General features: G+C 44.9%; 1 protein-coding gene across 1 annotated transcript in view; it reads left to right on the forward strand.

The window, feature by feature from the left end:
• Window positions 1–2273: 2273 nt before the first annotated feature.
• VAC14 (VAC14 component of PIKFYVE complex) overlaps window positions 2274–27973 on the forward strand; it is a 1245171-nt gene continuing 1219471 nt past the window's right edge. Inside the window, exons 1-2 of the mRNA XM_069217475.1 lie at window positions 2274–2623; window positions 4344–4930. Of these exons, the coding sequence (XP_069073576.1) occupies window positions 4827–4930 (104 nt within the window). The 5' untranslated portion in view covers window positions 2274–2623; window positions 4344–4826. The remainder of the gene's footprint in view (window positions 2624–4343; window positions 4931–27973) is intronic.

A 27973-nucleotide genomic window follows, 5' to 3' on the forward strand; every position in this document is an offset into this window, starting at 1 on the left:
ATTGAAGGAGTCTCTGTTTTCAGTACTGACCCCAGACGGAGCCGGCAAAGCGACTCCTGCCTTTGCTGGCCCTGGAGAAAACCTGTGAAGAAAAAATATTTTTTAAAGAAAGCTGGGCCTTATCCAATGTGGCAAAGGTAGAGACATATTTACCTAGATCCTTAATAAATGCATCTCTGAATAATAATCCTTTAGCCAAAGGGCCCTCTTCCCTAAAGGCCAAAGACATCAGTTTGGGGTCAATCTTCAGTAGGAGACTTTTCCTTCTTTCGATAGATAATTGAGTATTTGCATTTCCAAGTATACAAATAGCACGTTGGGCCCAATTGGAAAGTACAACAGGGTCTATCGTTGATTGTTCCATTTTGGCCTTTTCTGCCAAATCAAAAATCCTAGTGAGAGGATCCACCAAGTCGAACAGTTTATCTTGGCAATTAAACCAAGCTCTATCCACACCTTTTTTTGGGGGTCCTTTCCGAATTTAGTGAAAAACATGAGCATGTTTGGGTCAATAGCAGGGATGTAATGTTGTTGGGTAAGGAGGGACGGGGACATTCCGAATTCAATTTATTGCTGGTAACCCTATCCATTGCGTTGCATAAATAAAAGGAAACATAGTATATGACATGGTCAGCAGGAAACCCTTCTGGTCCACAACAACTTGAGAGACAGGGTGAACTACACTACCGTCAGGAGGAGAAATTCTTTGCATTTTCTCCGGAGGCCCATAAATATATGGATCTATAGATCCGTCTAAGTCATTTGTGTGACTAAAAGAGTCATCATCAGTGTCTCTTAATTGCATAATAGGTAGGGGGATGAAGGGGGCCCTGACTTAGAAACCTCTCGGGTGGGAGGACCAAACTAAACAGAAATGCCTTTAGAGGGCCCAGGAAGGGTGGCCACACGCTTCTTGCCCCTGGCAGAGGGCAAGTCATTGGCAGAAATCATCTTAGACAAAGAGGCTTCTAAATTCTTAGAAATGTCAAACATAGAAACAGATACAGCCTGTTGAACAGAGTCCTTAATAAAAGACTTTAGATTATCTTTAAATAATTGAGATTCTTCTTCCTCAGACATACTGAAAAGAAAACAAAATAACAAAATTGCAATAAAAACTGTGACTGAATAAATAAATCTAAATATCTGCCAGCAGAAAAGGGGTTAAAAATGGGAAAGATATAAAGGTGAGCGGCTTGGAGGAGAGGCGTGTAAAACAAGCAGACTAAGTCCTACCTCTGTAATGGTGAAGGCGGTACCTAACCAGACCACTCCTACGGGGGGAGTAACCAAAGGGAAAACTCTGTGTCCAGAAATACCGACCAGAGCGGCAAAAAACCTGAGGAGAAACACGCAGGAACGAACGAAGGCACAGCAGACCAGCGCATCTCCCAATAGCAGAATGACAACTGTTACAAGACGCGCTACAACCTCCAAGCGTTAGAGCACGCAACAACAATTAAAGGTACCAAGCAATATTATATGAAAACGAACATGTGATCGAAGAATAAACACATTGTAACAACAAATAAACAGACAAAGGTGAAAGTACTTATCTTGACTGCGAGCAGCAAGAAAAGAGGACTTGTTGTTCGCAGACATTATAGTTATACTCGCTGTCCTATTGGTTGTTCTGTTTACGATGTCACTTTGTAGTTTGATAATTTTCTCTTTGGGAAATGTAGTTCTTACTTGGCTACTGTAGAAATTAAAGCAAGAAAAGACTGTATAGTATGAGCCTCCGGTCTTGTAATAAAATCTATAATAGTGTAATAAATGTTACAAGCAACTGTAATGGTAGGCCACGAGATAAATTAATTGAACTAGAATGTTATATTATCATATCCACTGACAGTACAATAAAAATGTAACCACTGAAGTTTCTTTAATACTAACAAACTATATGTCACGTTCAGTCTGATGCTGTGTAACATCACGTCCTGAGATTTATTCAGTTTGTTTCTCAATCTTACCAGCTTCCCAAACTTGAGAGCTCTTTGTAAGTAACATACAAATCAATATTCTAAATCATTGACCTATACTCTTCTACCTGAAGTAACGCAAAATTAGACCCTTAAAAACTCTACAATGAATGTGTCCAAAGGAAAATAAACACGCAGCCTTGCATTCTTATAGGCAAACTATAGGCACTGCACGAAGACTGGCGGTGAGATTAGTAACTATGCCACGGCGCATGCGCAGCGGTTCTTCGCAAGCACTCTGTCAGCGGACTGTCACGTGCGCTCTAGACGCGGAAGCGCACCGAAGGAGTCAGTAGTCATGTGACAGAGGTAAACATGTCTCCCGCCCTCTAGAGAAGCCGCTCGCGAAGCAAACCAGGTAGTGAAGAGCGGCTTGTCACAGTCAGACTCAAGTCCGTATTCAGTGTCTCGGCCTACAGCATGGATGTGTGATTTGTGACTTTGTAACCTTTCCCGCCGTGTGGTGCAGTAGCTGTCAGGGATACAGTGTCTTGCCGGCTTGTGCGGTTCTCTCTTGGACGTGCTGTTTTTTCTCACAGCGGAGTGGACCTCCCAGCTGGCCTCCGCTTCCGGCATCGCCGCGAACCGATCCATGCGGGTACCCTGCGCCGCAGGCCGGTGAACCCAGCTGCCTCATACAGGTAGGTCCGGGGGTACCGCGGGGAGGGCTAGTTCTGACTCAGCACCTGCCTGCACAGTGATGTTTTGGTCTGCCGAGAAGTGAACGGTCTATTTCTCTATGTAAGAGAGGAATGCACTCAGTGGGCGTTAGATCAGTCACTTATAATTGTTCTTGAGGGAAGTTCAGATTTGCTTTGTTTAATTGTTTAATAGCGAGTGCATGCGCTAGGAAGAAGAATATGTACCCTAGGAGGATGTTAGATGAAAGAAAGCAGGACATGGCTTTGGGAAGAAGAGTGCATGCCGGTATGAATGCCAGTTCGAGAGAAGCTGTAGGAGAGTACTTAAAAGGATCTCCCAGTGCTTGTAGAGGAGAATGGAGGAGAGTAAAAGTGACCGACATCCGTCATTGTTAGAGGCCAAGGCGTATCACAAGGAGATGGGGAATTACACATAGGTTTACAAGAGGATGTTACAAAAGTGCAGTAGTAGATTTAGAGCCCTTATATACTGGATAATTTCTGGAGTGTGGCACTAACATCGTTAAAAAGAGGCTAGTGAATATATGTGCGCACACACAGTATCTACGTTAATTCACTTAGCTGTCGATAGACTATCACATGTAGCTATTACTTGAATCTTGTTCTGGCCAAATGCACTGAATGGAGTAGCTGGCGTAGTTATAAATTGAGCATATACTCCAGAACATATGTCGCATAATTGGTGTATTCCCGATGTTTTACACGTGGAATGTATCGTATTCTAGCTGGTATGTGTTTATCGAACGGTAATCTAATTGCTGACCTCTGTTGTGTCAACTTGAAAAATAATAGTACGTTATGAAATTAAGACTATCACCTATAGCGCACTGCATATCAATTCCAAGCAGACTGAAAATTTGGACGTTTTACCTCCCATGTGCCAGAGCTCGGGGACTAGCACTATCCCCATCCTGATAACTACCAGCGAAGCACCCCCATCACACTCCCAGAGTGCCACCGCCCCCCGGCGACTGCTAGCCACAGCTAAGTGTCACGGTCAGCTTTAAGGTGGTGCGACCAGTGCAGCCGCACCTGGCGCCGACTTTGGTGGGGGAGCTGTGTTTGAAAATAACTCGTGGGTTTAAAAGCGCACCCAACAGTTTGCAGGCACTAATACTAATGTCGAGATAACGCTGTTGAGTAATGGCCCTCCTGGTGAGAGATCGGAATTTTGTCTTGTGGCAGTTTTGACTCATCATAGTAGTGCAGAGGATTAATGTGCCTGCTGCAAAGAAGGTGTACCATGCCGCTCACAGAACAGAGTGTGAATGAAGTGCGAGTAGCGCTACAGAAAAATGAAATGCGTGTGGGAGAGGGGCTATGGAGACATGCCGTCCACTGTTGGAGGGTTGGAGTGTGGTAGTGAGGAAATTTGTAGAGAAGGAGGTTGTCGGTGAGGGGTGGGGCAAATGTCTGTCGCACCTGGCGCCACGGGCGATAAAGCCGGCTGGCTTGACATCGGTAGTTATCACTCGTGAAAGGCCTTGGTCACCTCATAATCGAAAAAATATGTTTGCTAACAGGCCCTTCCTTACTTTCTGTGCTCTTCAGCACAGTCATAGATTCTGCCTACACACTGCGGGACAAAGGGGAACTCTGGGGTCTAAATTGAACACACTGAAAGTGTAGTGTTTCTAAACTAATTGTGATTTTGCTTACACTTTTCAGCACTAACTCTTCTGTTTCCTTTGAAGCGCAGGTGGGACTGATGAACGGGCATGCTGGCTCCGGAGCTGGACCTGACAGCAGGGCATGTTGCTAGTGCGTGCAAACGATAACACTTTGCCGCCTGCAGACTGTCGGACCTTCCGCTTGACTTTGTGCCTGCTACAGAAGGTTGCATGTAGGAGATTACGTTTGAAGGAAGGCTGTTAGACCTCTGATACCCGGCGGAAAGCATTAACCCACTGAGCTACACATGTGTATCATAGCTCACCAGCAAGGAGGCGTTTAGTAAGGACTGACCTCACTGGCAGAATCCTGCTGGCTCGCAGCGCGAAGACCGTCTCACTCTGGCTGTTTCAGTCTTGTGACCTCCCTTATTAACGTTTAGCGTCTATCAGTTTGAAAAGAAGGCTTTCTTCAGAGGCTGTTTGTGGAGGATAATTGGAGTGAACACGTTCGGCTCGTGGAGAATTAAAGCCAGTGGGCGCATCCGGGAGGCACCCTGTCTGCAGCCAAGATGAACGCGGAGAAGGACTTCTTGCCTCTCACCCCCAACATTGTGCGGGCTTTGAACGATAAGCTGTACGAGAAGAGGAAGGTGGCTGCTTTGGAAATAGAAAAGTAAGCGCTGGAGGGTTTCCTTTGGATGCGGATGTTTATATGTTTTTCTGTGTTTGCTGTGGACCAGTTTGGAATTAACTGGGGGGACGGTTAGTGAATGTATAATTTAGCAATCAGACTGCCAGGTAGTCTGTCCTAATTTAAGGGCTGGAGCTATATGTATGTAGTAATATCACGTAGGTAGTGACACCCTGGGGCCGCATGCGCCCTCTTGACCTTTGCATGGGGCCCCCTGGTCAATAGCAGCACTGGGCTGCCGTTTACTCGACTCAGCACTAACATCGAAAACATGTTAAATAAACAGGCTAGCTTTTATTTAAAGGCTAATTGAAGTTAAAGAAAATAAGTCACTAGGACGTCCTGCACCGCTTAACTTTAGGAACATTTTCATCTTTAAAGACATCTTGCAGCAACAATGTAAAAATATGAAAAAAGTGTCTTCAAAGTTAAAAAATTTATTTCATTAACATGTTAGCCATTAATTAACCATTAATCGTTAACCAGTTTCATATTAGTGCATCAGATTATATCAGTGTATTGCCAAGTATTTTTTTTTATTAAAGGGATAGTTTTGAAACTTAAATTTAGAAGCATTCGTTCTTCTTCCCCCCCCCCCCACACCGACCACAACGCTAAAAGTGGGCTACGAGGTAAGTTAGTTGTTATGCTCACTGCTTGGGCGGCCTCAGTTCCTATTATACATGAACAACATTATACTTAATTAAATCGGGCGCAGCAGACTTTTTTGTACAGCACGCGTCCTGTATTTCGAGGTTGTCTTATATGTGATACGGAAGAAAAAAGGAGGGAAAGTGAAATAAAATAATCGCCTAGAATCACACAACTTGTTTATGTGGGAAGCTGGGATTAATCCCAAGTTATTTAGTTTCACATTGTGCAATTCAACCACTAGATGTACATGCTTCGCTTCATGTATATCTACCTTACTGCCAGCCCCGCCCTTCCTCAAAACCCGCCTGCCACCCTATTGGCATCAATGGAGCACTTGGTCACATCACTGACCAAAGTTCTTGGACCCAAGGGAAATATTTGTGAGTACCCATGCCGTAGGACTTATTACATTACCACACATCATTACAGTCTCATTTGCCTCTTAGTAGAAATGTTATTAAATAACTTGCTGTGCCAACTTATTTTGCATTTTTCCACGGTAGGTTACAATCACCTTATTAATGGTGGTAATTGTGACATAATCACTGGGTGATGTAGCAAAAATTCTGACCTAGCTGAATATAGTTTTTTTAGTGTCTATGCGAAAACAAAGGGCTACCTCACTGTTCTATCTCAACATAATTCATATATTACATACATTGAGTCCATGCATGTATAGAGTATCTTTTATTATAAACGGATATTGTATCTTCTTTTCATATGCTCATAAATACTGCTTTCTCTAGCTATATAGTTACATAATTATAATACAAACTCTGTCACAAAATAAAACAAAAAAAAGAAAAGAAAAAAGATACACAATAGAAAGACATTTCAGAGAGACATGCCCCCTGAACTCCATCAATCACAACTTACATTCATACTCCACCATCACATGAACTAGCACTCACATCCTTATAGTCTATCATACATTAGATTTAATAACTTTAATTCATTCCAAGTCACACCTGTATGTATACAATAGTGTATAATCTCTTCAGTAACCAAGATATGTTATTTCCATCAACAAATATATATATATATATATACACACACATATATCTATAAATTATGAGAACACCATCACCTTATTAATACACATCCTATAATCAATCAGATACTTCTGTTTCTAGATACTCGTCCTGTGTAACACACAATGGTATGAACACCAAAGATAACTCTTCCACTTGAACACCCTTTCATTGCAAGAATCAGTAGTAGCGCCCACACACGTTTCAGTGTCTCTCTAACATAATCACCACCTTTATCATGGCGCAGCAGGAAAGTTCAGCACACTGAAAAAGCACAGGGAGTTCTGTTCTTTGGATGCTCTCTCAAAATAATAAAATACATTATTAACACAAATGTCACTTGAAATGGATAAAACACACTAATAGATAATTCTGGCAACTCTCTTCACCAGGTAGTACATGTATGCGTATAAAACCAGGAAGTGTAAATATGTCACCACCACAGTGAGAATCTTCAAGACAGAAAGTGCTCCAATAGTACCCTGATATATAGTATTCTCCATGTTATTCACAGCTCTACAGAGATAAAAAGCCAGGAAATCACTCCCGTGTTCTAACATGCACCCAGATCACCCTCTATCTGAGCGCTTTCCCCTAGCTCACAATAAATTCTATTACCTTCGACCGTAGTGGAAAAAACGATATACATACAATTTTTATATCACTATACTTAGTTAAACTGGAAACAGTGGTATCACATGGCACATTTGTCAGGTCTGTGCTCTTTTTCTAAGAAAGAATAAAAAGAGAATTAGACTATCAATCGATGGTCCAATGTCAATATCAGCGCCTAAGCTTTTCTGACACACCTAAATGTGAACAAACTTCTATGACATCAAAGAGAGTCCATCCTGTATTCATAAATATTGTTCCAGTCTCCCTTGGAAAATATAGGACCCCCAGCCTTGAGCACACAAGATAGACAATGTCCCTCTTCTCACTTCTCTGATAATTGGTTCCCCTCACATCTACCTGAAATTAAAATTGCCGGTTATCAAACAGGCGGTACATGCCGGGGACTGATATATCCATAAATGTCTCCCTGCATAAAAAACATTCCGATCGGAATGCGCCCAGCATCTTCACAGCCAATAGAAATTCCCTAATTAAACTAGCCCCTGACCCACCATTATGAACTGGTGTAAAACACTATTCTTCTATTTCTATCTATTGTTTTAGCACAGATATGATTGTTGTCTCTTGAAGCCATTGACTGGACACCTGAAGGTGTAAACGTAAGTGCTTCAAAGCAACCTGTTCTCCAAATCTCCACTGACTCTCTTAGCAAAGCATCGTCCATCGTATCTTAGGCCTTGTTAAAGTTAAGGAGTAGAATTGAGTCTTGGTAATAAACATCAGCTCTTGCTGGGGAGGGGTGGGGGTGTTTAACAGTGATGTTATTCTCTGTGGGTTTGGTTCCTTTCATGAGCACTCATAGTCTAAAAGAACATTTTGCTTTACTGACTCAAGTAACTGTTGTGTTACTGTTCTTTCCCTAATTTGCCAGGATACAAAAAGGCTGGAGATCTGTCTATGGTTGGTTTTTACTTTGGATCCTGCAATGTGGTGTAATCATATCATATTTTAGGGGCCCGTGGGCCGATCCCTTCAAGGAAGAATATGCTTGTTACCCCTGTGATATCCAAAGTGAATGTTGAAGGTAACTGTTTCATGCTGGGTGTAGGAAGCTGGCTCTGTATATACTATATCATAATGAGATATAGTGTGCACAGAGTCCAGTGGTTCTCCAAAAGGTTTGACAGAGGCAATAATAGATCATACTAATGCTCTATTTGTGGTAGTGTGGTCGAGCAGTTAGGCTTATCAGAGGGTAGTGTTAAGCATTTGTTGTACACACACAAGCAATAAGTGAAAACACACTCAATGCCTTCCAGGCCAATAGGTTTTTATATAGAAAAATATTATTTTGTTCATTTTTAGAACCACAAGATTTAGATTGCAGTTAAGGTAATGTACACAGTTTGTCATAAAATGGCAATAAGCTATTTTAAAAGTGGACACTGTACAATTTTCAATAGTTCCTGGGGGAGGTAAGTACAGTTTAGTTATTACGGTAAGTAAAGCACTTACAAGTTCAGTCTCCAGGGCATAGGTAGCCCACTGTTGGGGGTTCAAATGAACCCCAAACACCCAGCAATACGGGGCTGGTCAGGTGCAGAGGTCAGAGAGGAGCCAAAATAACAAGGGTGCCTATGGAGACGGGGTGCTCCGGTTCTAGTCTGCTGGCAGGTAGGTACCCACGTCCTCGGAAGGCAGACCAGGGGGGTTTGGTAGAGCACTGGGGAGGGCCCAAGTAGGCACACAACACACACCCTCAGCCGCACAGGGGTGGCCGGGTGCAGTGGGCAAACAGGGCATCAGGTTTTCAATAGGATTCAATGGAGGGACACGGGGGTCACTCCGACGCTGCAGGGAGGGCACAAGGGGCTTCTCGGGTCAGCCACCGACTGGGCACTGCTGAAGGCCGCCTGCTGGTCGTTGCTGCACTGGTGGTCCGTTTTCTCATGGGCCTTGGGGCTGCGAGTGCAGTGCTTCTCCAGGCATCGGATATCTTTGTCCTGGGCAATCGCGGTCAGGGGGGTCCTCGGGATTCCCTCTGCAGGTGTCGTCGTGGGGGTGCAGGGAGGTCAGTCCTTGGTGGACACGTCGTCGGAGTCGCCCGGGGGGTCCTCTCTGGATAGTTAGTTCTTCTGGACACGGGTCATCCTGGGGTCAGGGTTGCCCCTAAATACTGAATTTAAGGGTGTGTTAGGGTCACAGGGCAGTAGCCAATGGCTACTGTCCTCGAGGGTGGCTACACCCTCCTTGTACCCCCTCCCTTTGGGGAGGGAAGCACATCCCTATCGGGCTAAATTCTCCAAAACAAGATGGAGGAATTTCCGAGTAGGGGGTCACTTCAGCTCTGGTCACCTTAGGGGTAGGCCTGGCTGAGGGGGTGACTCCTCATTTTTTTCTCATTATCTTCCCAGACATGCCTCCAAAAGTGGGGGGGTGCGTCCGAGGGGCAGGCATCTCCACTAGCTGGAGGGCCCGGGGGCATTGCAACACCAGGCTTCAGCCTTTGAGGCTCACGCCAGGTGTTACAGTTCCTGCAGATGGAGGTGTGAAGCACCTCCACCTAGGACAGGCTTTGTTCCTGGCCACAGAGTGCACAAAGGCACTCACCCCATGTGGTCAGAAACTCGTTTGGAAGTGGCAGGCTGGCACAGACCGGTCAGTCACACATAACAGTAGAGCTGGCATACAGGGGGCATCTCTAAGATGCCCTCTGTGTGCATTTCTCAATAAATCCCACACTGGCATCAGTGTGAGTTTATTGTGCTGAGACGTTTGATACCAAACTTCTCAGTATTCAGTGTAGCCATTATGGAACTGTGGAGTTTGTTTTTGACAAACTCCCAGACCATATACTCTTTATGGCTCCCCTACACTTACAATGTCTAAGAATTGGCTTAGACACTGTAGGGGCATAGTGCTCATGCAGCTATGCCCTCACCTGTGGTATAGTGCACCCTGCCTTAGGGCTGTAAGGCCTGCTAGGGGGGTCAGTTACCTATGCCACAGGCATTGGGTTGTGGGCATGGCACTCTGAGGGGAGTGCCATGTTGACTTAGTCTTTTGTCTCCTCACCAGCACATACAAGCTGTGAGGCAGTGTGCATGTGCTGAGTGAGGGGTCCCAAGGTGGCATAGTACATACTGCAGCCCTCAGAGACCTTCCCTGGCCACAGGGCCCTTGGTACCAGGGGTACCTTTTACAAGGGACTTAACTGCGTGCCAGGGTGGTGCCAATTGTGGAGACAAAGGCACAGTTTTAGGGAAAGAACATTGGTGCTGGGGCCTGTTTAGCAGGGTCCCAGCGCAATTCCAATTAAAGTTGGCATCAACAAAATGCAAAACGTTAGGGGGAACCATGCCAACAGTGTCATTTTCCTACATTGGGTATGACTCCACTTTTGTGCTAGTCTTTCCTGTGTGTCTTGAGGTGGTCATTGCCAACTTTGGTTGGTGTTTTGGTTTTCGACCTGTGACCTCTCAATCTTTTTAGTTTTACCACTACTCTATTGATCTGTGTCATGAATTTGGTGTCCAGCTTTAATTTTCTAATGCTAATGGGAACACCATCCAATGACCAGGATAAGTTACAATAGAGGCTTTCTAGCACGGCCTGAATTTGACAGGCTTCTTTGTATATTCCTACAAACCCATCATTGCTTATATTTGTGTGTTGTTGTGTGTTGACTGACTTAAATTAATTTTGTGTTTTGTGTGCAGATGAGAGGCTTCTGACATGACAAGTTTGATAAAGGTAGATTGAGATATCTAGAGTAATGAACAATCGGGTTGTGTACGTTCTTTTGTCAGATTAATACTTTCATTGTTGTGCGTAACAACCAAGTTTAGTATGTTGCATATTTTGTTAAACACTTCATTGAAGCCCAGGCTGGATGTATTTCCAAGTATTTGTGATGCAAGCTTCTTTCAGGTCTATTTGCCTACGAGTTCAAGTCTCTCGTGATAAGAAAGTTTTGGACTGTGGTCCCACAGTGTAAATTTGTTTATTTATTTAAGGATTATGTCAAGGAAAATCGACAGGATGCAGGTTACCATGCTTTCCAGATATTGACGCATGGTGCGATGGCTTAGTGCTATAGAATACTAGTGGCACAAGTTATTAATGGATGTCAAAATGTCTCCTGGCTCCAGTGAACTGTAGAGGTTGAGTGTTATTAGGCGCATTTATAATTTTTTTGTGATTTTCAGAGTGCTAAATAGTCCTGTCCTGTGCTTTTGACAAGTTTGTCTTCCTTTTCTTTTCACTAATCTCTATGGTTATCTGTGGAATTTTGACGGATCATGTTTGCCAGAGTGCTGTTTTTATGTCTTGTTAATTGGGTTACCGTGTAGATTAATCTGTAGAAGCACCCAATCCTATCCTGTTTTGTTAGGTGAGCAATCAGCTGTGGTGTACTAAATATGTGAAGGTGCTTCTTCTTTTTTTTTTTTTTTTTTTTTTTTTTAATTGGAAGCATTTTGATATGGGTAACATAGCCCCCAAAGGCCACCAGTGTACTTTACATAGCAACAAGATGTTATGTTGATTTGTAGAGTGCACTTAGCACCTGACGAGTATCCAGGCACTGGGTCGATGAGTAGGCCAATCAGGTTCCTAGTTGAACAGCCAGGTCTTCAGTTTCTTGCTGAATTCGAGGAGGGGATGGGAAGGTACTAATGTAGTGTGAAAGGTTGTTCCAGCATTTGGTGGTGATGCAGGAAAAGGAGCATCCTTCTGTATTGCTCCTGTGGATGCATGGTATTTGCACGAGGTGGAGTGTTCCTGAGTGCAGTTGCATGGTGGGTTGGTGGAAGTTGAGGTAGGCAAGTCCGACATTGTGGAAGGATTTGTATGTGTGTTTGAGCAGTTTGAATTGGCATCACTTCTGATTTGGTGGCCAGTGCTGAGGGTGGGGCATGATTTGTGTGTTCTGGGGGTATGGTTTGTGTGTTGTGGGGGTATGTTGACTATGAGACTTGTGGCAGAATTTTGGTGTTTTGGAGTCTTTGTATGAGTTGATTCGTGATGCTGGAGTAGTGTGCATTGCCACATTCTAGTCTGCTGGTTATGAGAGCCTGGGTGACCAGGTGTCTGGTGTTGGTAGGGAGCCAATGGAGTATCTTGCAGCACATATGTAGGATGAAGAAGCTGGAGGAGGTGATGGCGTTCATTTGTTTGTCTATCGTAAGTCTGTCATCCACAGTGATGATGATGCAGAGGTTTTCGGCCTGGTCGGTGGGGTGGGTGTGGGTCTCAGGTCTGTTGGCCACGAGGAGTCCCATCAGTTTTATCTGTGTTGAGTTTTAGGCAGTTCTGTTTCATCCAGTTTGCTACGTTAGACATGTAAGTGTTGAAGTTGATCTTGGTGATGTGGTTGTATCCGAGGGAGAGGATGAGCTGGGTGTCATCTCTGTAGGCTACATTGTTGATTCCTTGGGATCTTATGACATGGGCGAGTGGCGCCATGCAGATATTGAACAGGGTAGGGCTCAGCGATGATCCTTTAGGGACTCCGCAGATGAGGTTCATGAGTTTGTAGGTGTAGGCCGGGAGCCTGATTTGCTGGGTCTTGTCATAGAGGAAGGAGGCCAGTCAACTTAGAGCGGGCCATTGATTCCAGAGTTTTGCAGTCGTGATGAGAGTGGTGTGGGAGATGGTGTCAAAGGCTGTGGAGACGCTGTGGAGTGGTTGAATGCTGCAGTTTCCCCTTTGTCCATGATGGTCCATATGTTGTTAGAATGCTTTCTGTGCTGTGGTTGCTGCGAAATCCAGACTGTGAGGTGATTGAAAGTTGGTTGTGTGCAAGAAGGTTGGAGATACATAGCCAAAATGAGGATTGAAAGACATGCGGGTACATTTACTGTGGGAACTTTGAACAAAACCTAGAGAAGTAATACAGCTAAACAGTGATGTAAGATTGTGCAGGTAAGTAAAACTGGTTAGGATGGTAGTAGGAAGGCTGATGAGTTAGGTTTTATCGCATTTCCTGACTTGCACCATTGAAGGAGCAAGTCCGAGGTGCAAAGGGAGGCCATTCCACTGCATTGGCCCATATGCAGATAGTCTTTTTGTATCTGTGTTCCTTGAGAGTTATTTGAGTTTTTGATCTGCCATGGATTTCCTTCTAGTTGTGTGCACACCAGCAAAAAAGCTGAATTTAGTGGCAGGCAGTATTCAATGTCTTACAGATAACACAATAAGCTTTGGAGTGGACTCTGGAAGAGCAAGGGAGGCAATTCAGTTCTTCCACTTAGGGTTGAAGTGTTAGAAATTCCTTTTCTTGAGTTGCTGCATAAATACCTGCTTTAATTGGTTTTGTGTTGGAGACCACAGAGTATGTGTTGTCTCTGTCGAAAAGTGACAAGACGAGGGCTTGAGTGAGTTTGAGCAGGATTTAGCTGCCTTGAATAATGCTTTACATTTGATCCTATCCTTGAATACAGTTGTAGTTATTAACCTTGGTGGTAGCAATGTTTTTATTGAATGGGTGCTGCTCGATCTTTTGAGCATGGCAAGGCAGGTTAGGTATTTAGATCCATGCTATGTCTTTTCACATTTGTGGATATTTTTGTTACTGTTAGGTTTTTGGGTATACCAAGGTGAGGTCTGAGCTTTTTTTAGCACAAACAGACATAGTTGTCTACCTTGCCTGGATGGCACTGTTGAACTTAGAAGGGTGTATGTTGGACTCAGAAGACAATTAGAAAGAACTAAGTTCTGTGTTTGCATGACATTAATTTGATATTCTTAAATGACTGTGTGTTTAACACAAATGGTTATGGTGTCCCTTATGTGCGGGCCTACAGGAAGTAATATGTATAGGATTTACTAGATGTTTGGACCAACTACTGGAAGTGGGTGGTGAGGCTGCTATGGAGACCAAGTAAAGATATAGACGTCCTCTATAATCTGCTGATAGGTTGAATACAAACTTATGATGGGAGTGTTCTTTGGTAAGTGGTATGGTTATGTGACGTGCTCGGGGGGCATCTCTAGAATGAAAATGGTGGACAGGCTTTAGAAATGGAGTGGCCGACTGTGTATTCCTTTCCCTTAGGTCACTTATGAGAGCGGTGGTGGTTATGGCTGGTGGTGTTAGGCCTTCTGGCGCTGGACACAAGAAACTATTGTCCTGCAAGGGACTGGCCTGTATCATGGTGCACATGCAGGATCCATATTTGGCTATGACAGCAAAAATTAGCATTAGGAATCCAGACAGAAATACACTGGGCACTCAGGGCAGCGATACACATCCAACACCATGCAGAGGAATTTTCCTTCCCAACAGTTGGGTACTGATAGTTTGCTAATATTCCTTTAACTACCCCCACATCATCCAGTATCTAGCACGCATAGACTAGGTCCAAACCATGTAGAGATAATGCAGTCTCCTTGCACACGTAATATATACTGCAATATGGCCAAGCATCCACCAAACTGCACAGAAGTAATTAATATTTATTTAGCATTTGTTTAATCATGTGTACTAACTGGTGTGGGCAAATTATTTTTTAACGTTAGCAAGATATTGTTTAATTCCAGTTCTTGAATGAATGAGTGGAACGTCCATACCTAACTGCCTAATTTCTTGTTTCAGTTTTTCTTAAAATAAATTATTGCAGACATGTGCCTTGTAAAGATATGAAGTTTTTCCAGGTTGATATTGTGTTTGTTGATGGTGCAGAGGTAAAACTGTGTGTCATCCGTGGAGGAAGGATAGTGAAAATATGTTTGTTTTTGGTTAGGGGGTAGAAGAGCATAGGAGGTTAAGGTTACATGCGGAAATTCACAAGTATCCTGATTTGAATAAGGTAGGAGAGTTTGCAGCTTGAGATGCTGTTAATGGTTGACTAGGAATCTGACAAGACCGGAAATAAGATTTGTGAAATAGTTGGGTTACTTCAGAGAGCTGTGGAGAGGCGGTATAACCAGAATTAGTGTTGTAAAAGCCGCCCTTTGGTCGGAAACTGTGCAGAATTGTGCATCTCCATCAGCTTTTTAATAGTGTTGCCTAGATTGTAAGAATGTTGGTTTGTTGTGAGTTACAGAGATTTTGGATTTAGATGAAGTATTCAAATTGGGAGCTAATGGTTTTGTTCAAAATGTTCATTCTGAATGGGAGGTTGGCAATAGTGGTGGTGCTGATCATGATTTTGCGGTCAAGAATGGTTAATGTGTGCTCTACTGGTAGACGTTCATCACCTTCTGGTATTCTATGTTCAGAAGTGTCCATTATCATTTTTTTTCACAAAGTCATCTGACCACTGTGTATAGTTAGTGGGAAGTTTGTGAACATAACCAATTCACAGTACCATTAATTATTTACAGAGCATATAAAAGCCAGAAGTGTGGTATAACATGCTCCATAAAAACAAGTTATTTATTATTATGACTTGTACCCACTTTCGGGGTGACCTATCATCTTGCCATGCTTTCAGAGTTTTTCGACATATAAAATTCAAGAGACCTCTTTGTATAGAGGGCACCCTGTCCCTGTTAATGCCATGGCAAATCTTTAAATAAATTTGCCAATGGAGTCTGGAACAATGGATCCTATTACATGCACTACTCCTAGTGGCGCAGCTGCAAACTCGTGCCTACATTCTGGACAGAGCATTAGTGAAAGGCGGACTAGCTGCTTCAAACAGCTAGCTTGTCTTTTGTAGCGCAGGTAGCAAATAGGTGTGTGTGAAATGTACTTAATTTGTTTTTATGTAATTACGCAAAATGTCAGGAAAAGTATGTGAAATTATGTGAGATGGAAGTCCAGCATTTATTGCTATATTTTAGAGTAGAAATGTGACCTTGCGTCCATTTTGGGCCATTTCCTACTGAACAAGCGTTGGCAAAACCAATAGATTTTACCTATGCAACTTAAGTTAGCTTTGTCAGTGTTTTTTAGGTATGTTGCAGGGCAGGGTGGGCTGCTGAGCAACATGGCTTAAAGTTAAAAAAAAAAAAAAAGTGCATTGATGCGGCCATCGTTAACAACGTCATATCTTTTTAGGTTGAAGCCTACCAGACAGCTGTGTTGTCTGGTTTGCTAAAGACATCTTGGTACAATTCAGAAAGCTGACCTTGGAATGCATTCTGCCCCTTGCTTACCATTGCCTTTTTGGTTTGTAGTACACATTTTCCAGCTTTCGATTTGCTGGCTTTATTTGTTTTGAGCTGTCCAGCTAGAGTTCATCCCTCCCACTGCCCACAACCTTGTTAAGTGTATTCTTCCACTAACTCTTTCTGTAAATAAGCCTTTAAACCTTGTTCTTATCTTGTCACATTTGTTGGGCATTCAAAGACCGGGGTCAAATGCCAAGCTCTCTCTCCCGAGGGAGCTTGGTGTTTACTTTTCTTCCTCTGTCTTCAAAGTGAGAGAATCTATGTGACAATCCTGCTGAGTATCCATGTAAGAGGAGAGGCTGTAGGATGTTTTTTCCTAGCACACAACAAAAAAAAAAGCTGATGTTTTAGAATATATTAGAATGAGTACAAATGAAGTGCTTTTTTGAAATTCTAAAGTGTGGTGAAAACAAATATTTGAATACGATCAAAACATCAGTACACTATGTGATGATATTTGCACACAGTCGTTTGTGTGCAGTAAAACTGTACTTCGGTGCAAATGTAATGGTCATTTCAGTTAAAAGTATGTTGTCTGTAATGGCAGTGCGCTACCACACTATGCATACTCCACAGTGTGCCACTCCGTTCTAAGTCACAACACTCCATTCTATGACACTCCACTCTATGACATGCCTCTCCACTCTGACACGCCATGCCATTTAACTCCACGCCACTCATATCTATGACATTCACTCCACAACACACCACTCCACTCTACACCCCTCCACACCACTTATCCCACTCCAATCTACCGCAGCCCACTCCAGTCTATCCCATTTCACTTCAATATACCCTAATGTACCCTACCCCAGTCCACTTCTCTACAACCTATTCCACTTCAATCCACCCTACTTCACTCAGTCTACCCATTCCAATCCACCCCACCTCAATTTACCCACCAATCTACCCCACTCTAACCCATTCTACCCCACTCCACCCTAGTTTACCTCAGTCTACTCCACTAGAATCCATAACCCACGCCAGTCAACCCCACTCCACCCTACCAATCCAGTCCACTCCAATCTACCCCACTCCACCCAATCTAACACAACAAACCGCATCCCTCTCCAATCTACCCTATTCCAACCCACTCCAATTTAATCTTCCTGACTCCACTCCAGTCTACCCCACTCCAATCTACCCAGTCCAAATTACCACACTCCACTGCAATTTACCCCACTCTACTGCAATCTATCCAACTCCTCTCCACTCTAATCTGTTCCACTCTCCCACAATCTACCCCACTCCATTCTACCACATCCCAATCTACCCTTCTCCATTCTACCCCTCTGTAATTTATCCCATCCACTCCACTCTGCCCCACTCTACCCCAATCCACCCCTTCCCACCCCAAAACCACTCTACCCATCCCACTCTTCCCGCCACACCGCTCCAATCTATCCTACTCCACTGTACCCTTACCAATTCAAGTCAACCCGACTCCAATCTACCCCACTGCAGTCTAGTCTAACCCACGCCACCCCCATTCATCCCACTCCAATATACCCTGCCTCACTCCATGCCGGACTACCCTACTCTAATCCACCTCAATATACTCCACTCCAGTCTACCCGACGCTAACCTAATCTACCCCACACCATCCCAATCCGCCCTGCACAGCTCTATCGAAATCCACTCCTATCTACCCCGCTCCACACCAATCCAATCTACCCCACTTCATTCCAGTCTACCCTGCCATAATCCACTTCACTCTACCCCACTCCACTCCTCTTATTTACCCCACTCCTGTCTAGTCCAATCTACTTCATTCCAATCTACCCTAATCTACAAAACTCCTCTCCTGTCCACTCCAATATGTCCCGCTCCACTGTACCCTGATCTTGCCTCTCCAGTCTGCCCTAATCTTATCCAGTCTACCCGCTCCAGTCCCTACAATAATTCACCCATTCTACCCCACTCCAATATGCCTCACTCTACCTGAATCCCCTCAAGTCTACACCACTCCAATCCACCCCACTCTTCCCCATTTTACCCCACTTGTCTACCTCACTATATCCCTCTCCATTTTACTCCAATCTACCCTACTCCTATCTACACCACCTCAATCTACCCCCACTCCACCCCAGTTCAAACTACCACATTCCAATGAACCACGCTAATCTACACCACTCCAATCTACCCCCACTCCACCTCAATCCAGTCTTCGCTAATCCACTCTACCTCAGTCTACCCCGTTCCACTCCACTCCAATCTACCCTACTCTAACCTACCCCACCCCACCACATGCCACTAACTTTTAGCCATTCTGAACAGCAGCCACACTGGTGTACATAATGGCTAAAACACCTGCCAAAGCCAATGGCTCTTTCACAGCTGAGACCTATTGGCTTTGCCAGTGCTTGTTTTCATTAAGCCATGTTGCACAGCAGCCCACGCCCAAACATTGACAAAGCCGATAGATGTTGCATAGGTGAAACCTGTTGGAAGCAGGCATCCTTTGGTTCTCTGTACGTTGCCCGCCCTAACTTAAACCCCCAAATTCATATACTTGTGATGTGAAACAGCAGAAGGGGGATGGGTGTGGGGATGGCACACTGGTATCCGTTTCTAAAGACGAAGCAAAAGGAACACAAACAAAAACCACACCAATAAGTAAATTGAAAGAAGCAACGGTCAGATAACGATGTCACGGATGGAAAAAGTGGTAAGAGCTAGTTTTCTGAAAACAACAAACAATCATGGAGAAATGTGCTGTCAAACCAAGACAACTCTGAATGTTTTTAATACATCAGACCTGAGGCATTTAGGGACCATCATTCATATTAAGCAGCAGCATTTCTTATGTACAAGTCTAGAGGTGTCTGTAAGCACCAGTTTTAGATTTCAAAGTTGTCCCACCAACAGAGCTATCTGGGCCTCTGGATGACATTCAGTAAACTGCACAAAATAGATGAGAGAGAAGTAAAAAAGCAAAGTCCCGGGACCATGTGCAGACAGTGGGCACAGAGGTGTTTAGCTCACCTCCAGCCAAAGATTTAAAGTTGTTTTATAATATAATCCTGCAAACATATCAGAGCAGCTGCCTTTTTGTGTTAGCTAAAATGAATAAAAGAACAGTATCACAAAAAGCCAAACAGTAACAAGCATATGCAATGCAGGGGGTCTTGCGTTTTCTCGAGTTAGGAATTTACAACGCTAATAACTCTAACTGGACTTCTCTTGCCACATAAATTAAAAATGAAAAGTAAAACAGTTGCCATAAGCAAGCCGATTCAAAGCGCCACGGCCACCATGAGCGTGAAGGAGAGACACAAAAGGAAAAAGAAGTTTGCTCGCAGTCAAACGTATCGGCAAACGTGCAAATATCCATGTATCAGGGTCGATGGCCGAGGTGGTAACAAAACTGCCCCAAGGAGGGACAAACAGAAAGCATTTACGAATGATAACAAAGGAGTTTTTTAAAGGCACGCCCATGAACGAGTGGGAGTGATGGGCATGCGACGGTCGTGGTTCAAAGCGCACAGATTGATTACAACACGTCAGAGAGCTTGACCAAAAAAAATCTGCCTTTAAAGTCGCCTTTTGATCTCATGAACACACAGCTTTTTTGTCCCAGTCACTCAGCCAGGTTGTGCACTTCAAAATATATTTTTGCTTAACTTCACAAATTATCTAGGCATATTGCCTCCCTTTCAAAGTGAAATTTATAAAGAAGCCCTGTGCCCTCGGATTGGGGACCCATAAATCACAATGATAGGGCAGTTCGCTTTGGCAGTTTAGAATTTAAGGGTCCCAGAGATTACTCTGGTCCTCAGAAGTGCCATTTTCTGCCCGCACCTCACACTTGTAATCTTCTGAAGGGCAAAGCGGGTCAAGATTCATGCAGGGAAAGCTGAGTGAGATCTGTAGAAATAAGCAACTAACTGCCCCACAGGTCAGTGTGTGCAGAGGGAGGCCTTTAGAGAGTCGCACCTTGCCAGGATGTGACCATGGGCTAAAGTTGAAGCAGTGAGAGTGAGGTGCTTGGGAGCTGAGACTTCTATGTATACTATGGCACAGAAATCTCAATATATGTCAGGTGGGAGGTGCTTGTCTGGTCCATGTTTTTTTTTTTTTTTTTGCTGATTGTGTCACTTGGATTTTTTTCTGTTTCCCAGCAATATTCTGAACTACAAACCCCACAATACAAAGGAAAAGCAACACAATGGGGTTAAGTACTCAGCCGTGCCTTTGGATACTTAAGTTTCCTAGTGAACTTATGACGGAGGTCTCCAATTCCTCCATATCAGTTACAAGCAGAATCTGTATCGGGCAAGAGGCAGGTCTGGCGCCTCCCCCACCCTCTCTGGACAATACTGATGGTGCCTTTCACAAACAATGAATTGACTGTCCACAGTGCCATAGGGCTATTCAGTTCCTGGGAATGCAATTTAACAACTCCTTATGTGAAGAATGAGCACAAAACAAAGCAAAGAAACACAATGTGATGTGTTTTGTGGCACTTATGCCGCAGACCCCAGTGCCAGCATCCCCTCTTGTAAAATTGCCCACTGTAATGCATATTGTTTAGCTCCTATTACTTACTGTTAGTATGTTTAGTTTAGACGCTCTCAATTTGATCATTGTGGCCAAGTGAGGAAGCCCGAACAATTCTGCAGGGTGCTCAGTAGGCTCTGCTCTTTCCCTCAGCACTACTCGCCTCATTTTGATTGTAGTTGTGTATTGACTGGCTCTAGACAGGGCAAACAATGTTGGTGTGTATTAAACATCTTTCAGATCTTTTTTTCTGTACTGAATTCCACATATAAAGTGGCCGTGGCTTTAGGAGTTGACATTGTTATATAGTACTGTTCAGCATGCTAAAGGGTACACAACTTGAAAACGGGATGCCTCGAGTCAGGTGAACTCCCTACACAGTGCAGTGCGAGGCAAATGTGCTGGGAGTCCCACAGGCAAGTGTGTACCTTTTACCTAATGTGAGTGTAATAATCAATAACTGAGATGTCTGCCCTCGTGGGGAATCCACAACGCTTGTCTGCACAGTCCATACAATGACACAAACAACACGGGCTGTGCCGGACACGTAGTGTGGGGGGAGTGCGCTATTTATGACATGGTCAGCACCAGTTGGGGCTAGGCTGGGGGAAGGCCTCTTCCGTGACTAAACACAAGGGATGAAGATGGGGGAAGAGAAAAACTATCCACGGATAGCGAGATGGGGGAAGGGTAAACAAAATATCAGCAGTGGGAAGAAGGTGGATGGATGAAACAAACCACGGACAGTCTAAGGGTTGAGGAGAAACAGGTGGTGGGGAAAGCAACACGAGGGAGGGAGCAGCAACAGTGGTAGGAGGGTCGGGTGAAGGAGAGGGACTGCAGGGACATGCACTCTAGGAGTGTATGTCATGTCCAAAGTTCATTAAAGGAGTACCCTATGGAGCCTGCAGCCAGTGGAAGAACATTGGCCACAGGAAGCAGTACTTGGTCCATGCTCCACGGCAGCGACAGACATTCATGCCATAGGGGGAGGCTGAGGAGAGGAGGCGACTCTGACCAACTAGAATCAACAAAAGTGACCTCTGCCTTAACCAATTGAAAGTAAAGGTAAATAATGGGTGGGCTCTAAGCTTATTTTACATATATTTACAACTGATTTTACAAGCACTTTGCTGGTGAAACTTAAAAATCAATGCAGTAAACGCAAATACCATGGATAACAGCTATTTGTGTTATAATTACGCTACATGGTGTAATGGAGTAATTTTGGGGATTTCCCTTAAGGTGTTTAATGTGAAATTCTTAAAATTATACATATAGCACCAGCACAATTAAAGTTTTACCTAGGCCTATTGGCAGCCTGACCTGCTTTTGAACTGTGTGCTGCCTCTATATCATGCACAGTGACTGCACCTCCTGACTATTTCTTTGTCTCTGCACCTATAATACAGAGTGGGTGTTAGAGGCAAGGTGTTTCCTCGTGAGCATGGGACCAGGCCCCCATGCAAATGAGAAAAAGTCCCATTAGATATTGCTCCATAACAATATGTATTCCAAAAGGAGACTGCCCCTCTGCAATAACAAGTGCCCTAGGGTTGCCAAAAGTGGGCGTACACTCATGTTGTACCCTCAGGAAACTTCTGTTAATAAAGCCCCTAGTGTTAATTTTTATGGTTTAAATAGGTTATGTATTTCATAACTGGTGCCACCACATATCGTTAGGTTGTTCAGTTAATCATGAAGTGTTTACTTTAGTAGCTGATGGAATGACTCAATGAGTAAGAAATGTGATGATTTGAAGACTCAAGTTTTGATATCAGCATGGCCAACTCTGCTATCCATCTTTCCAAATTCATGAAATTGAGGACCATTAAATTGGGTGATAATATGTTATGTACAGCGCTTACAAATGGCACAAGTGCATGCTTAACATCTTATGAAAGTTATTACAATAGTGCTATTGCTAATTAGCCCTGCATGTGACTACATTCTACAGCTTCCATCTGGTTCATGCTCAAGTCATCCAGGTTTGAAAAGTCATGTTTATTGTATCTGTGTCTAGAGCTTCCCACTACTTGGTGGCCTTCTTGAAGTCCTAGCTCCTAAACAAATAACCTTTAAACACAGTACTATTCAAAAGCAAATTAGCATGAACCCTTTAGAGAACTTGGTTTTTCTATTAATAGCTTTAGCTCCTGTGCTGTTTTGGTTGCCTTTTTAATCCGTTAAGCACAAAGTAACCTAAAGGTTGTGTCTCTGAAGAACCAGATTGTTTTGCATTACAATACATATTGAAACTGGGCATCTTGGCATATCTGGGTCAGTCAAGGTATTCATATTAAAGGGTTGAGTTTTATTCTTTCCTTAACATGGGTGCTTCAGTAATCAATCTAGTGTTTGCGGGAGAAAGATTCCTTAGTTTATTGTCTTTTGGATCCCATGCAAACATTGTGTTGGACTCGGCTTGAGGTCCACAGGACAGGCTGGGGTTACGGGCCATAGCCGAGGGGGCTAGTGGCGTTTGCCTCTACTGTCCTAGGTTCCATCTTACTATAGCTTTGCAGACTGGTAGTGTTGCCAAGCGTCTGGGAGTGCCAAGGTCTACCAAGTAGGTAACCTCACCCTTTTTCTCCACAATGGTGTGGGGACCACTCCACTTGTCCTGGAGTGCCTTGCGAACCACAGGTTCCAGGACACACACTTTCTGTCCTGGCTGGTAGACAGATAGGGCAGCCTTCTGGTCATGCCATTGTTTCTGTATCTGTTTGCTGGCCTGAAGGTTTTTACTAGCCCTCTTCATGTACTCAGCCATCCTTGATCTGAGGCCAAGCACATAATCTGTAGTGACTTGTTTAGGAGGCTTGAGATGTTGCTCCCAGCCTTCTCTAACAAGAGCAGGGGGGGACCCCTAACCGGATGCCCAAACAGACGTTCAAATGATCTGTAGCCCACTCCCTTCTGAGGAACCTCCCTGTAGGCAAAAAGGAGGCATGACAATAGGACATCCCATCTCCTCCTGAGTTTTTCAGAGAGTCCCATTATCATACCTTTGAGAGTTTTCTTAAACCTACCTACTAAGCCATTTGTTTGGGGGTGGTGAGGAGTGGTGAGCTTGTAAGTCACAAGGTGTTTTTATGAGCATCAGTCACTTGGTACGTGTGACCAAGTAGGTGTTGCTCAGGAAACCCCTGTTTCTCAGTCACCATAGTAGCAATGGCACCTGTACCCCTGTAGGCCTCAGCCGCAACTCCATTAATGAGGGGATGCTACCTGTACTTACCCATATTGGGTACCCCTGGTGTGAGCCTTCCTATCCACCCTGGTGCGGACCCATTTGTCTGCCTTCTTTTCCAATTCTTCGGGAGAGGTCAGGTCAGAGTCCACCAGATACTGATGCAGCTAATCAGATACAGAATTATGCAAAATGTGCTCTATTAGAATTAGGTTATACAAGCCCTGGTAGTCACTAACTTTGCTCACATGCAACCAGCCTTCCAGAGCTTTCACAGAGCAGTCCACAGAATCAACCCAGTCTTGGGAGGACTCTTTCCTGGTCTCTCTGAACTTGACCCTAGACTGTTTACTAGTCAGACCAAACCCATCTAACAGTGCCAATATTAAAACTGTTTATTTGTCTGCATCCTCTTTTCTGACAGTAAGGAGTCTGTCTCTACTTTTGTAAAAGAAGGAGAGCTACAATATAGCTGCCTACTGCCTCTGAGGGACTTTCTGTACCTAACATGCCTTCTCCAGAGCAGTGAACCACCTATAGACGTCATCACCCATCTTGAAAGGTAGAACTATCTTGTTCAGGTTCCTAGAATCAAAAGAGTCCTCCCTGACCCTGGTGTCCCTGAAACTAAAGCTAAAGATGGAGATGGAGATACCACAAAGGAGTTATCCTCTAGTACCTTTTCTCGAGAGTAGGTGACAAATAATTAATCACTCTTACTCCAATTTTTGTTTTTAGCCTTGGTCTCCATCGGTCCCACACTGATTAAACGTATGATTTCTTTGACCCGATGGATAACCAATTTTAGCACTTTGTTTCTCTCTATCTTTTGCTTGGGTACTTGCATTTGGGTACCTTTTCTAGTTGACCCATATCTCAATTGCTACTATTTGAGCAAAACACGGTTAAGAGCCCCCCGTTGGGGAGCCCGTCAGGCATTGCAGCACCGGCTTGACGAGGAGCTTTCCCAATGATGAAGCCAGTCATCCAATGTGATGCATGAGGGTTCTCGCTCCTGTATAATAAGGCTCATTCTTTAGCTTTGGAACAGTGTACTTTTGTTTTGTTAAATATCTATATTGGGAGGCTGTACACTGGACCAGTAGTCTCCCGGTCCCCCCTTCGTTTACTTTCCCGTCCCTGAAACTAAAACTGCTGCCACCATGCGGCTCTAACCCCAACCCCTGCCTTTCTCTCTCCACTGCCAAGGCCTCCCTATCTAGGGCCAGCTGTTGCTGCTGCAACCTCAGCTTGGCCTCCTCCAGTCTCAGTTGCCTGAGCTCCCTGTCTAGGGAGTCCTCACCTGAAGTTGAGCAGTGGGTCCCCTCAGAGACTGAGGAGATTTGAGAATGGGCAGAGGAGGATCTGTTGCTATTTTTGGAAACTCACTTAACCAGCCCTCTAGGGACAAAGGTGGACCTACTTGTGTGGCTCCCCCTTTCCACTACCAGTAGTCCTCCTACTAGGACTGTGAGTGTTTCTAGGTTCTCTCCGATCCTCCCTGGGTACTTCCTGACCCACCTCAGTGTCTAAATCTACTCTTTCCAGTACTGGGTGGGGCGGGGGTCAGATACTACTTCTTCCCCCTCCTCCTCCTGGCTACCGGCATGGTCCTGGTCATCCTGGAGGAGCAGGCCTAGAAGCAGACTCTTATTGGGATTTCTGCCTAGCTTCAGTTTTCTATCAGCACACATCTCCCTCAACTCATGGAAAGTTAACCCCTCATATTGAGAGTTCAGGGATGAGAGGTGAGCTCTACTGAAGACATGGGGGGTCATTTTGACCCTGGCAGAACGGGACTGCCAGGGCTAAAACGACGGAAGCACCGCCAACAGGCTGGCGGTGCTTCCAGGCGTATTACGACCGCCGCGGTCGCACCGCCGCGGCCGGCGGTATTCCGCCACTTTTGCCCCAGCAGTGATAATCCGCCTGGGCAGCACTGCTTGCAGTGCTGCCCAGGGGATTACGAGTCCCCGACCGCCAGCCTTTTTCTGGCGGTTTGCACCGCCAGGAAAAGGCTGGCGGAATGGGGAGTCGTGGGGCCCCCGGGGGCCCCATGCAGCTTTTCACTGTCTGCTATGCAGACAGTGAAAAGCGCGACGGGCGCAACTGCACCCGTCGCACGGCCGCAACACCGCCGGCTCCATTTGGAGCCGGCTCCCATGTTGCGGCCGTGATCCCCGCCGGGCGGAAACCATGTTTCCGCCTGCCGGCCCAGTGGGGATCTCCAAATGGCCGCGGCGGGGGTGCGGCCGCATGGCGGTCAGATCTTGGCGGGCAGCTAATGCCGCCCGCCAAGGTCGTAATGACCCCCATGATGTCTAGCTAGAGTGGTATAGGAGTCCCTAACTACTCTAACTCTAGGCTCCCAACAAAGTTTGGAGCAAGGCTATGCCAGATCCTTGCTTACCCAAACTTAGGAGACTAGATCCCTAACACTAAGTGTATAGTGTGCCTACTGTTAGTAAATGGTCTTTCCTTTGAAAAGTACTCAGTGACTGAGTGCTAAGGTAATTGCAAGTGCTTATCCCACCACTGCACCACCAATGTAGGAAGCTGGCCTGGTGTGTGGTGAGCATCTATGGTGTTATCACCCTGTGCCAGGTCCAGGTATCCCCTATTAGTGAGGTGTAGTCATTGTCTAGGAAGCCAGGCTTTCTAGAGGTAGTAGCTGTGGATGAGCAGCCAAGACTTACCTAGGAGACATGCAAAGCTTATGCAATAGATCACTTGTAGCCACACAGCACTTACACACATGAAGGAACCACACAGTGTTATAAAAATAAAGGTACTTTATCGTCATAACAGAAATACTAAAATACTGTATAGGCAATACTCTACAAGCAGGTCAGTAAACATGCTATTATATACAACTTGACACTCAGGAATGGTCATAGAAAGCAACAGTAAACCATTGAAATGTTAGTAAACAATAGAGACCCTAGGCGGAGTCCTAAAAATATACAAAAAAAATGGAATGCGAAAGGCAGACCCCCACCCGGGAATCTCTAGAGGGGAGCTGGAGGAAATAGGAACCCAAAAAGGTAAATACCAGAGGGCTCCCCAGCGACTAGGAGAGAAGAGGTAAGTACCTGTTTTTTTCCCAAACCCACAGAGAAACGTTGTAAAAGGACTGTGCAAGACCTGAGCAAGACTGGAAGAAACAAAAGATGGATCCTTACAGATGAGGACCTGCAAATGAAGGGGACCAAGTCCAGCTACAGTTGGAATGTCCGGTTGGGGAAAGAGCCACTACCTACCCTTTTGGAAATGCAGGACCAGGTCACGGTGAAGACCAGGAGTCAGCTATGCAGCACAGGAGTAGAGGAAGAGTTCCAAAAGTGATGCAGTCAGTGTCCCACATTGGAAGAAGAGTTGCAGTCTGTCAGTGGTGTGGAAAAACCACCAACAAGCCTTGACAAAGGAAAGAGTTGCAGAGGAAGAGTTGCCAACTACTGGGCATCAGGAAGGTTCGAGGGGACTCAACTCAAGGAGGGGAGTCCCAGGCAATCTTCAGCAATGAGGAGAGCCAGAAGTGAAGGATGCAGGCCCCCACGGGCAACTCACAAGGCAGGCACAGGAGACGCAGTGGGGCACACTCTGCACACCTGGAATGGAGTCCCACGTCACTGGAGCAGCATGCAGGAGACTACGTGTTGCAGAGAAGAGTGCTGGAGGCTGGGGCTACACGGAGCATGAAGATCCCTTGACTTGGAAGAAGAGCCAACAAGCCTTGGTAGCTGCAAAAGTCACAGTGCACAGGGGTACTGTCCTGCAAAGGGAAGGCAAAGACTCCCCACCTCCAAAGCTGGACAGCTGATAGAGGGGACCGAGGCGACCACTCAAGACCATCACCTGTGTTGCAGGAGAGATGATCCACGCAGCTGGTCGTCATTGCAGTTGGTGCCTGCAGATGCATGGGAGGGACTCCTTCACTCCAAGGGAGATTAC

Source organism: Pleurodeles waltl, chromosome 12 (assembly GCF_031143425.1).
Source record: "Pleurodeles waltl isolate 20211129_DDA chromosome 12, aPleWal1.hap1.20221129, whole genome shotgun sequence".
Taxonomy (NCBI): domain Eukaryota; kingdom Metazoa; phylum Chordata; class Amphibia; order Caudata; family Salamandridae; genus Pleurodeles; species Pleurodeles waltl.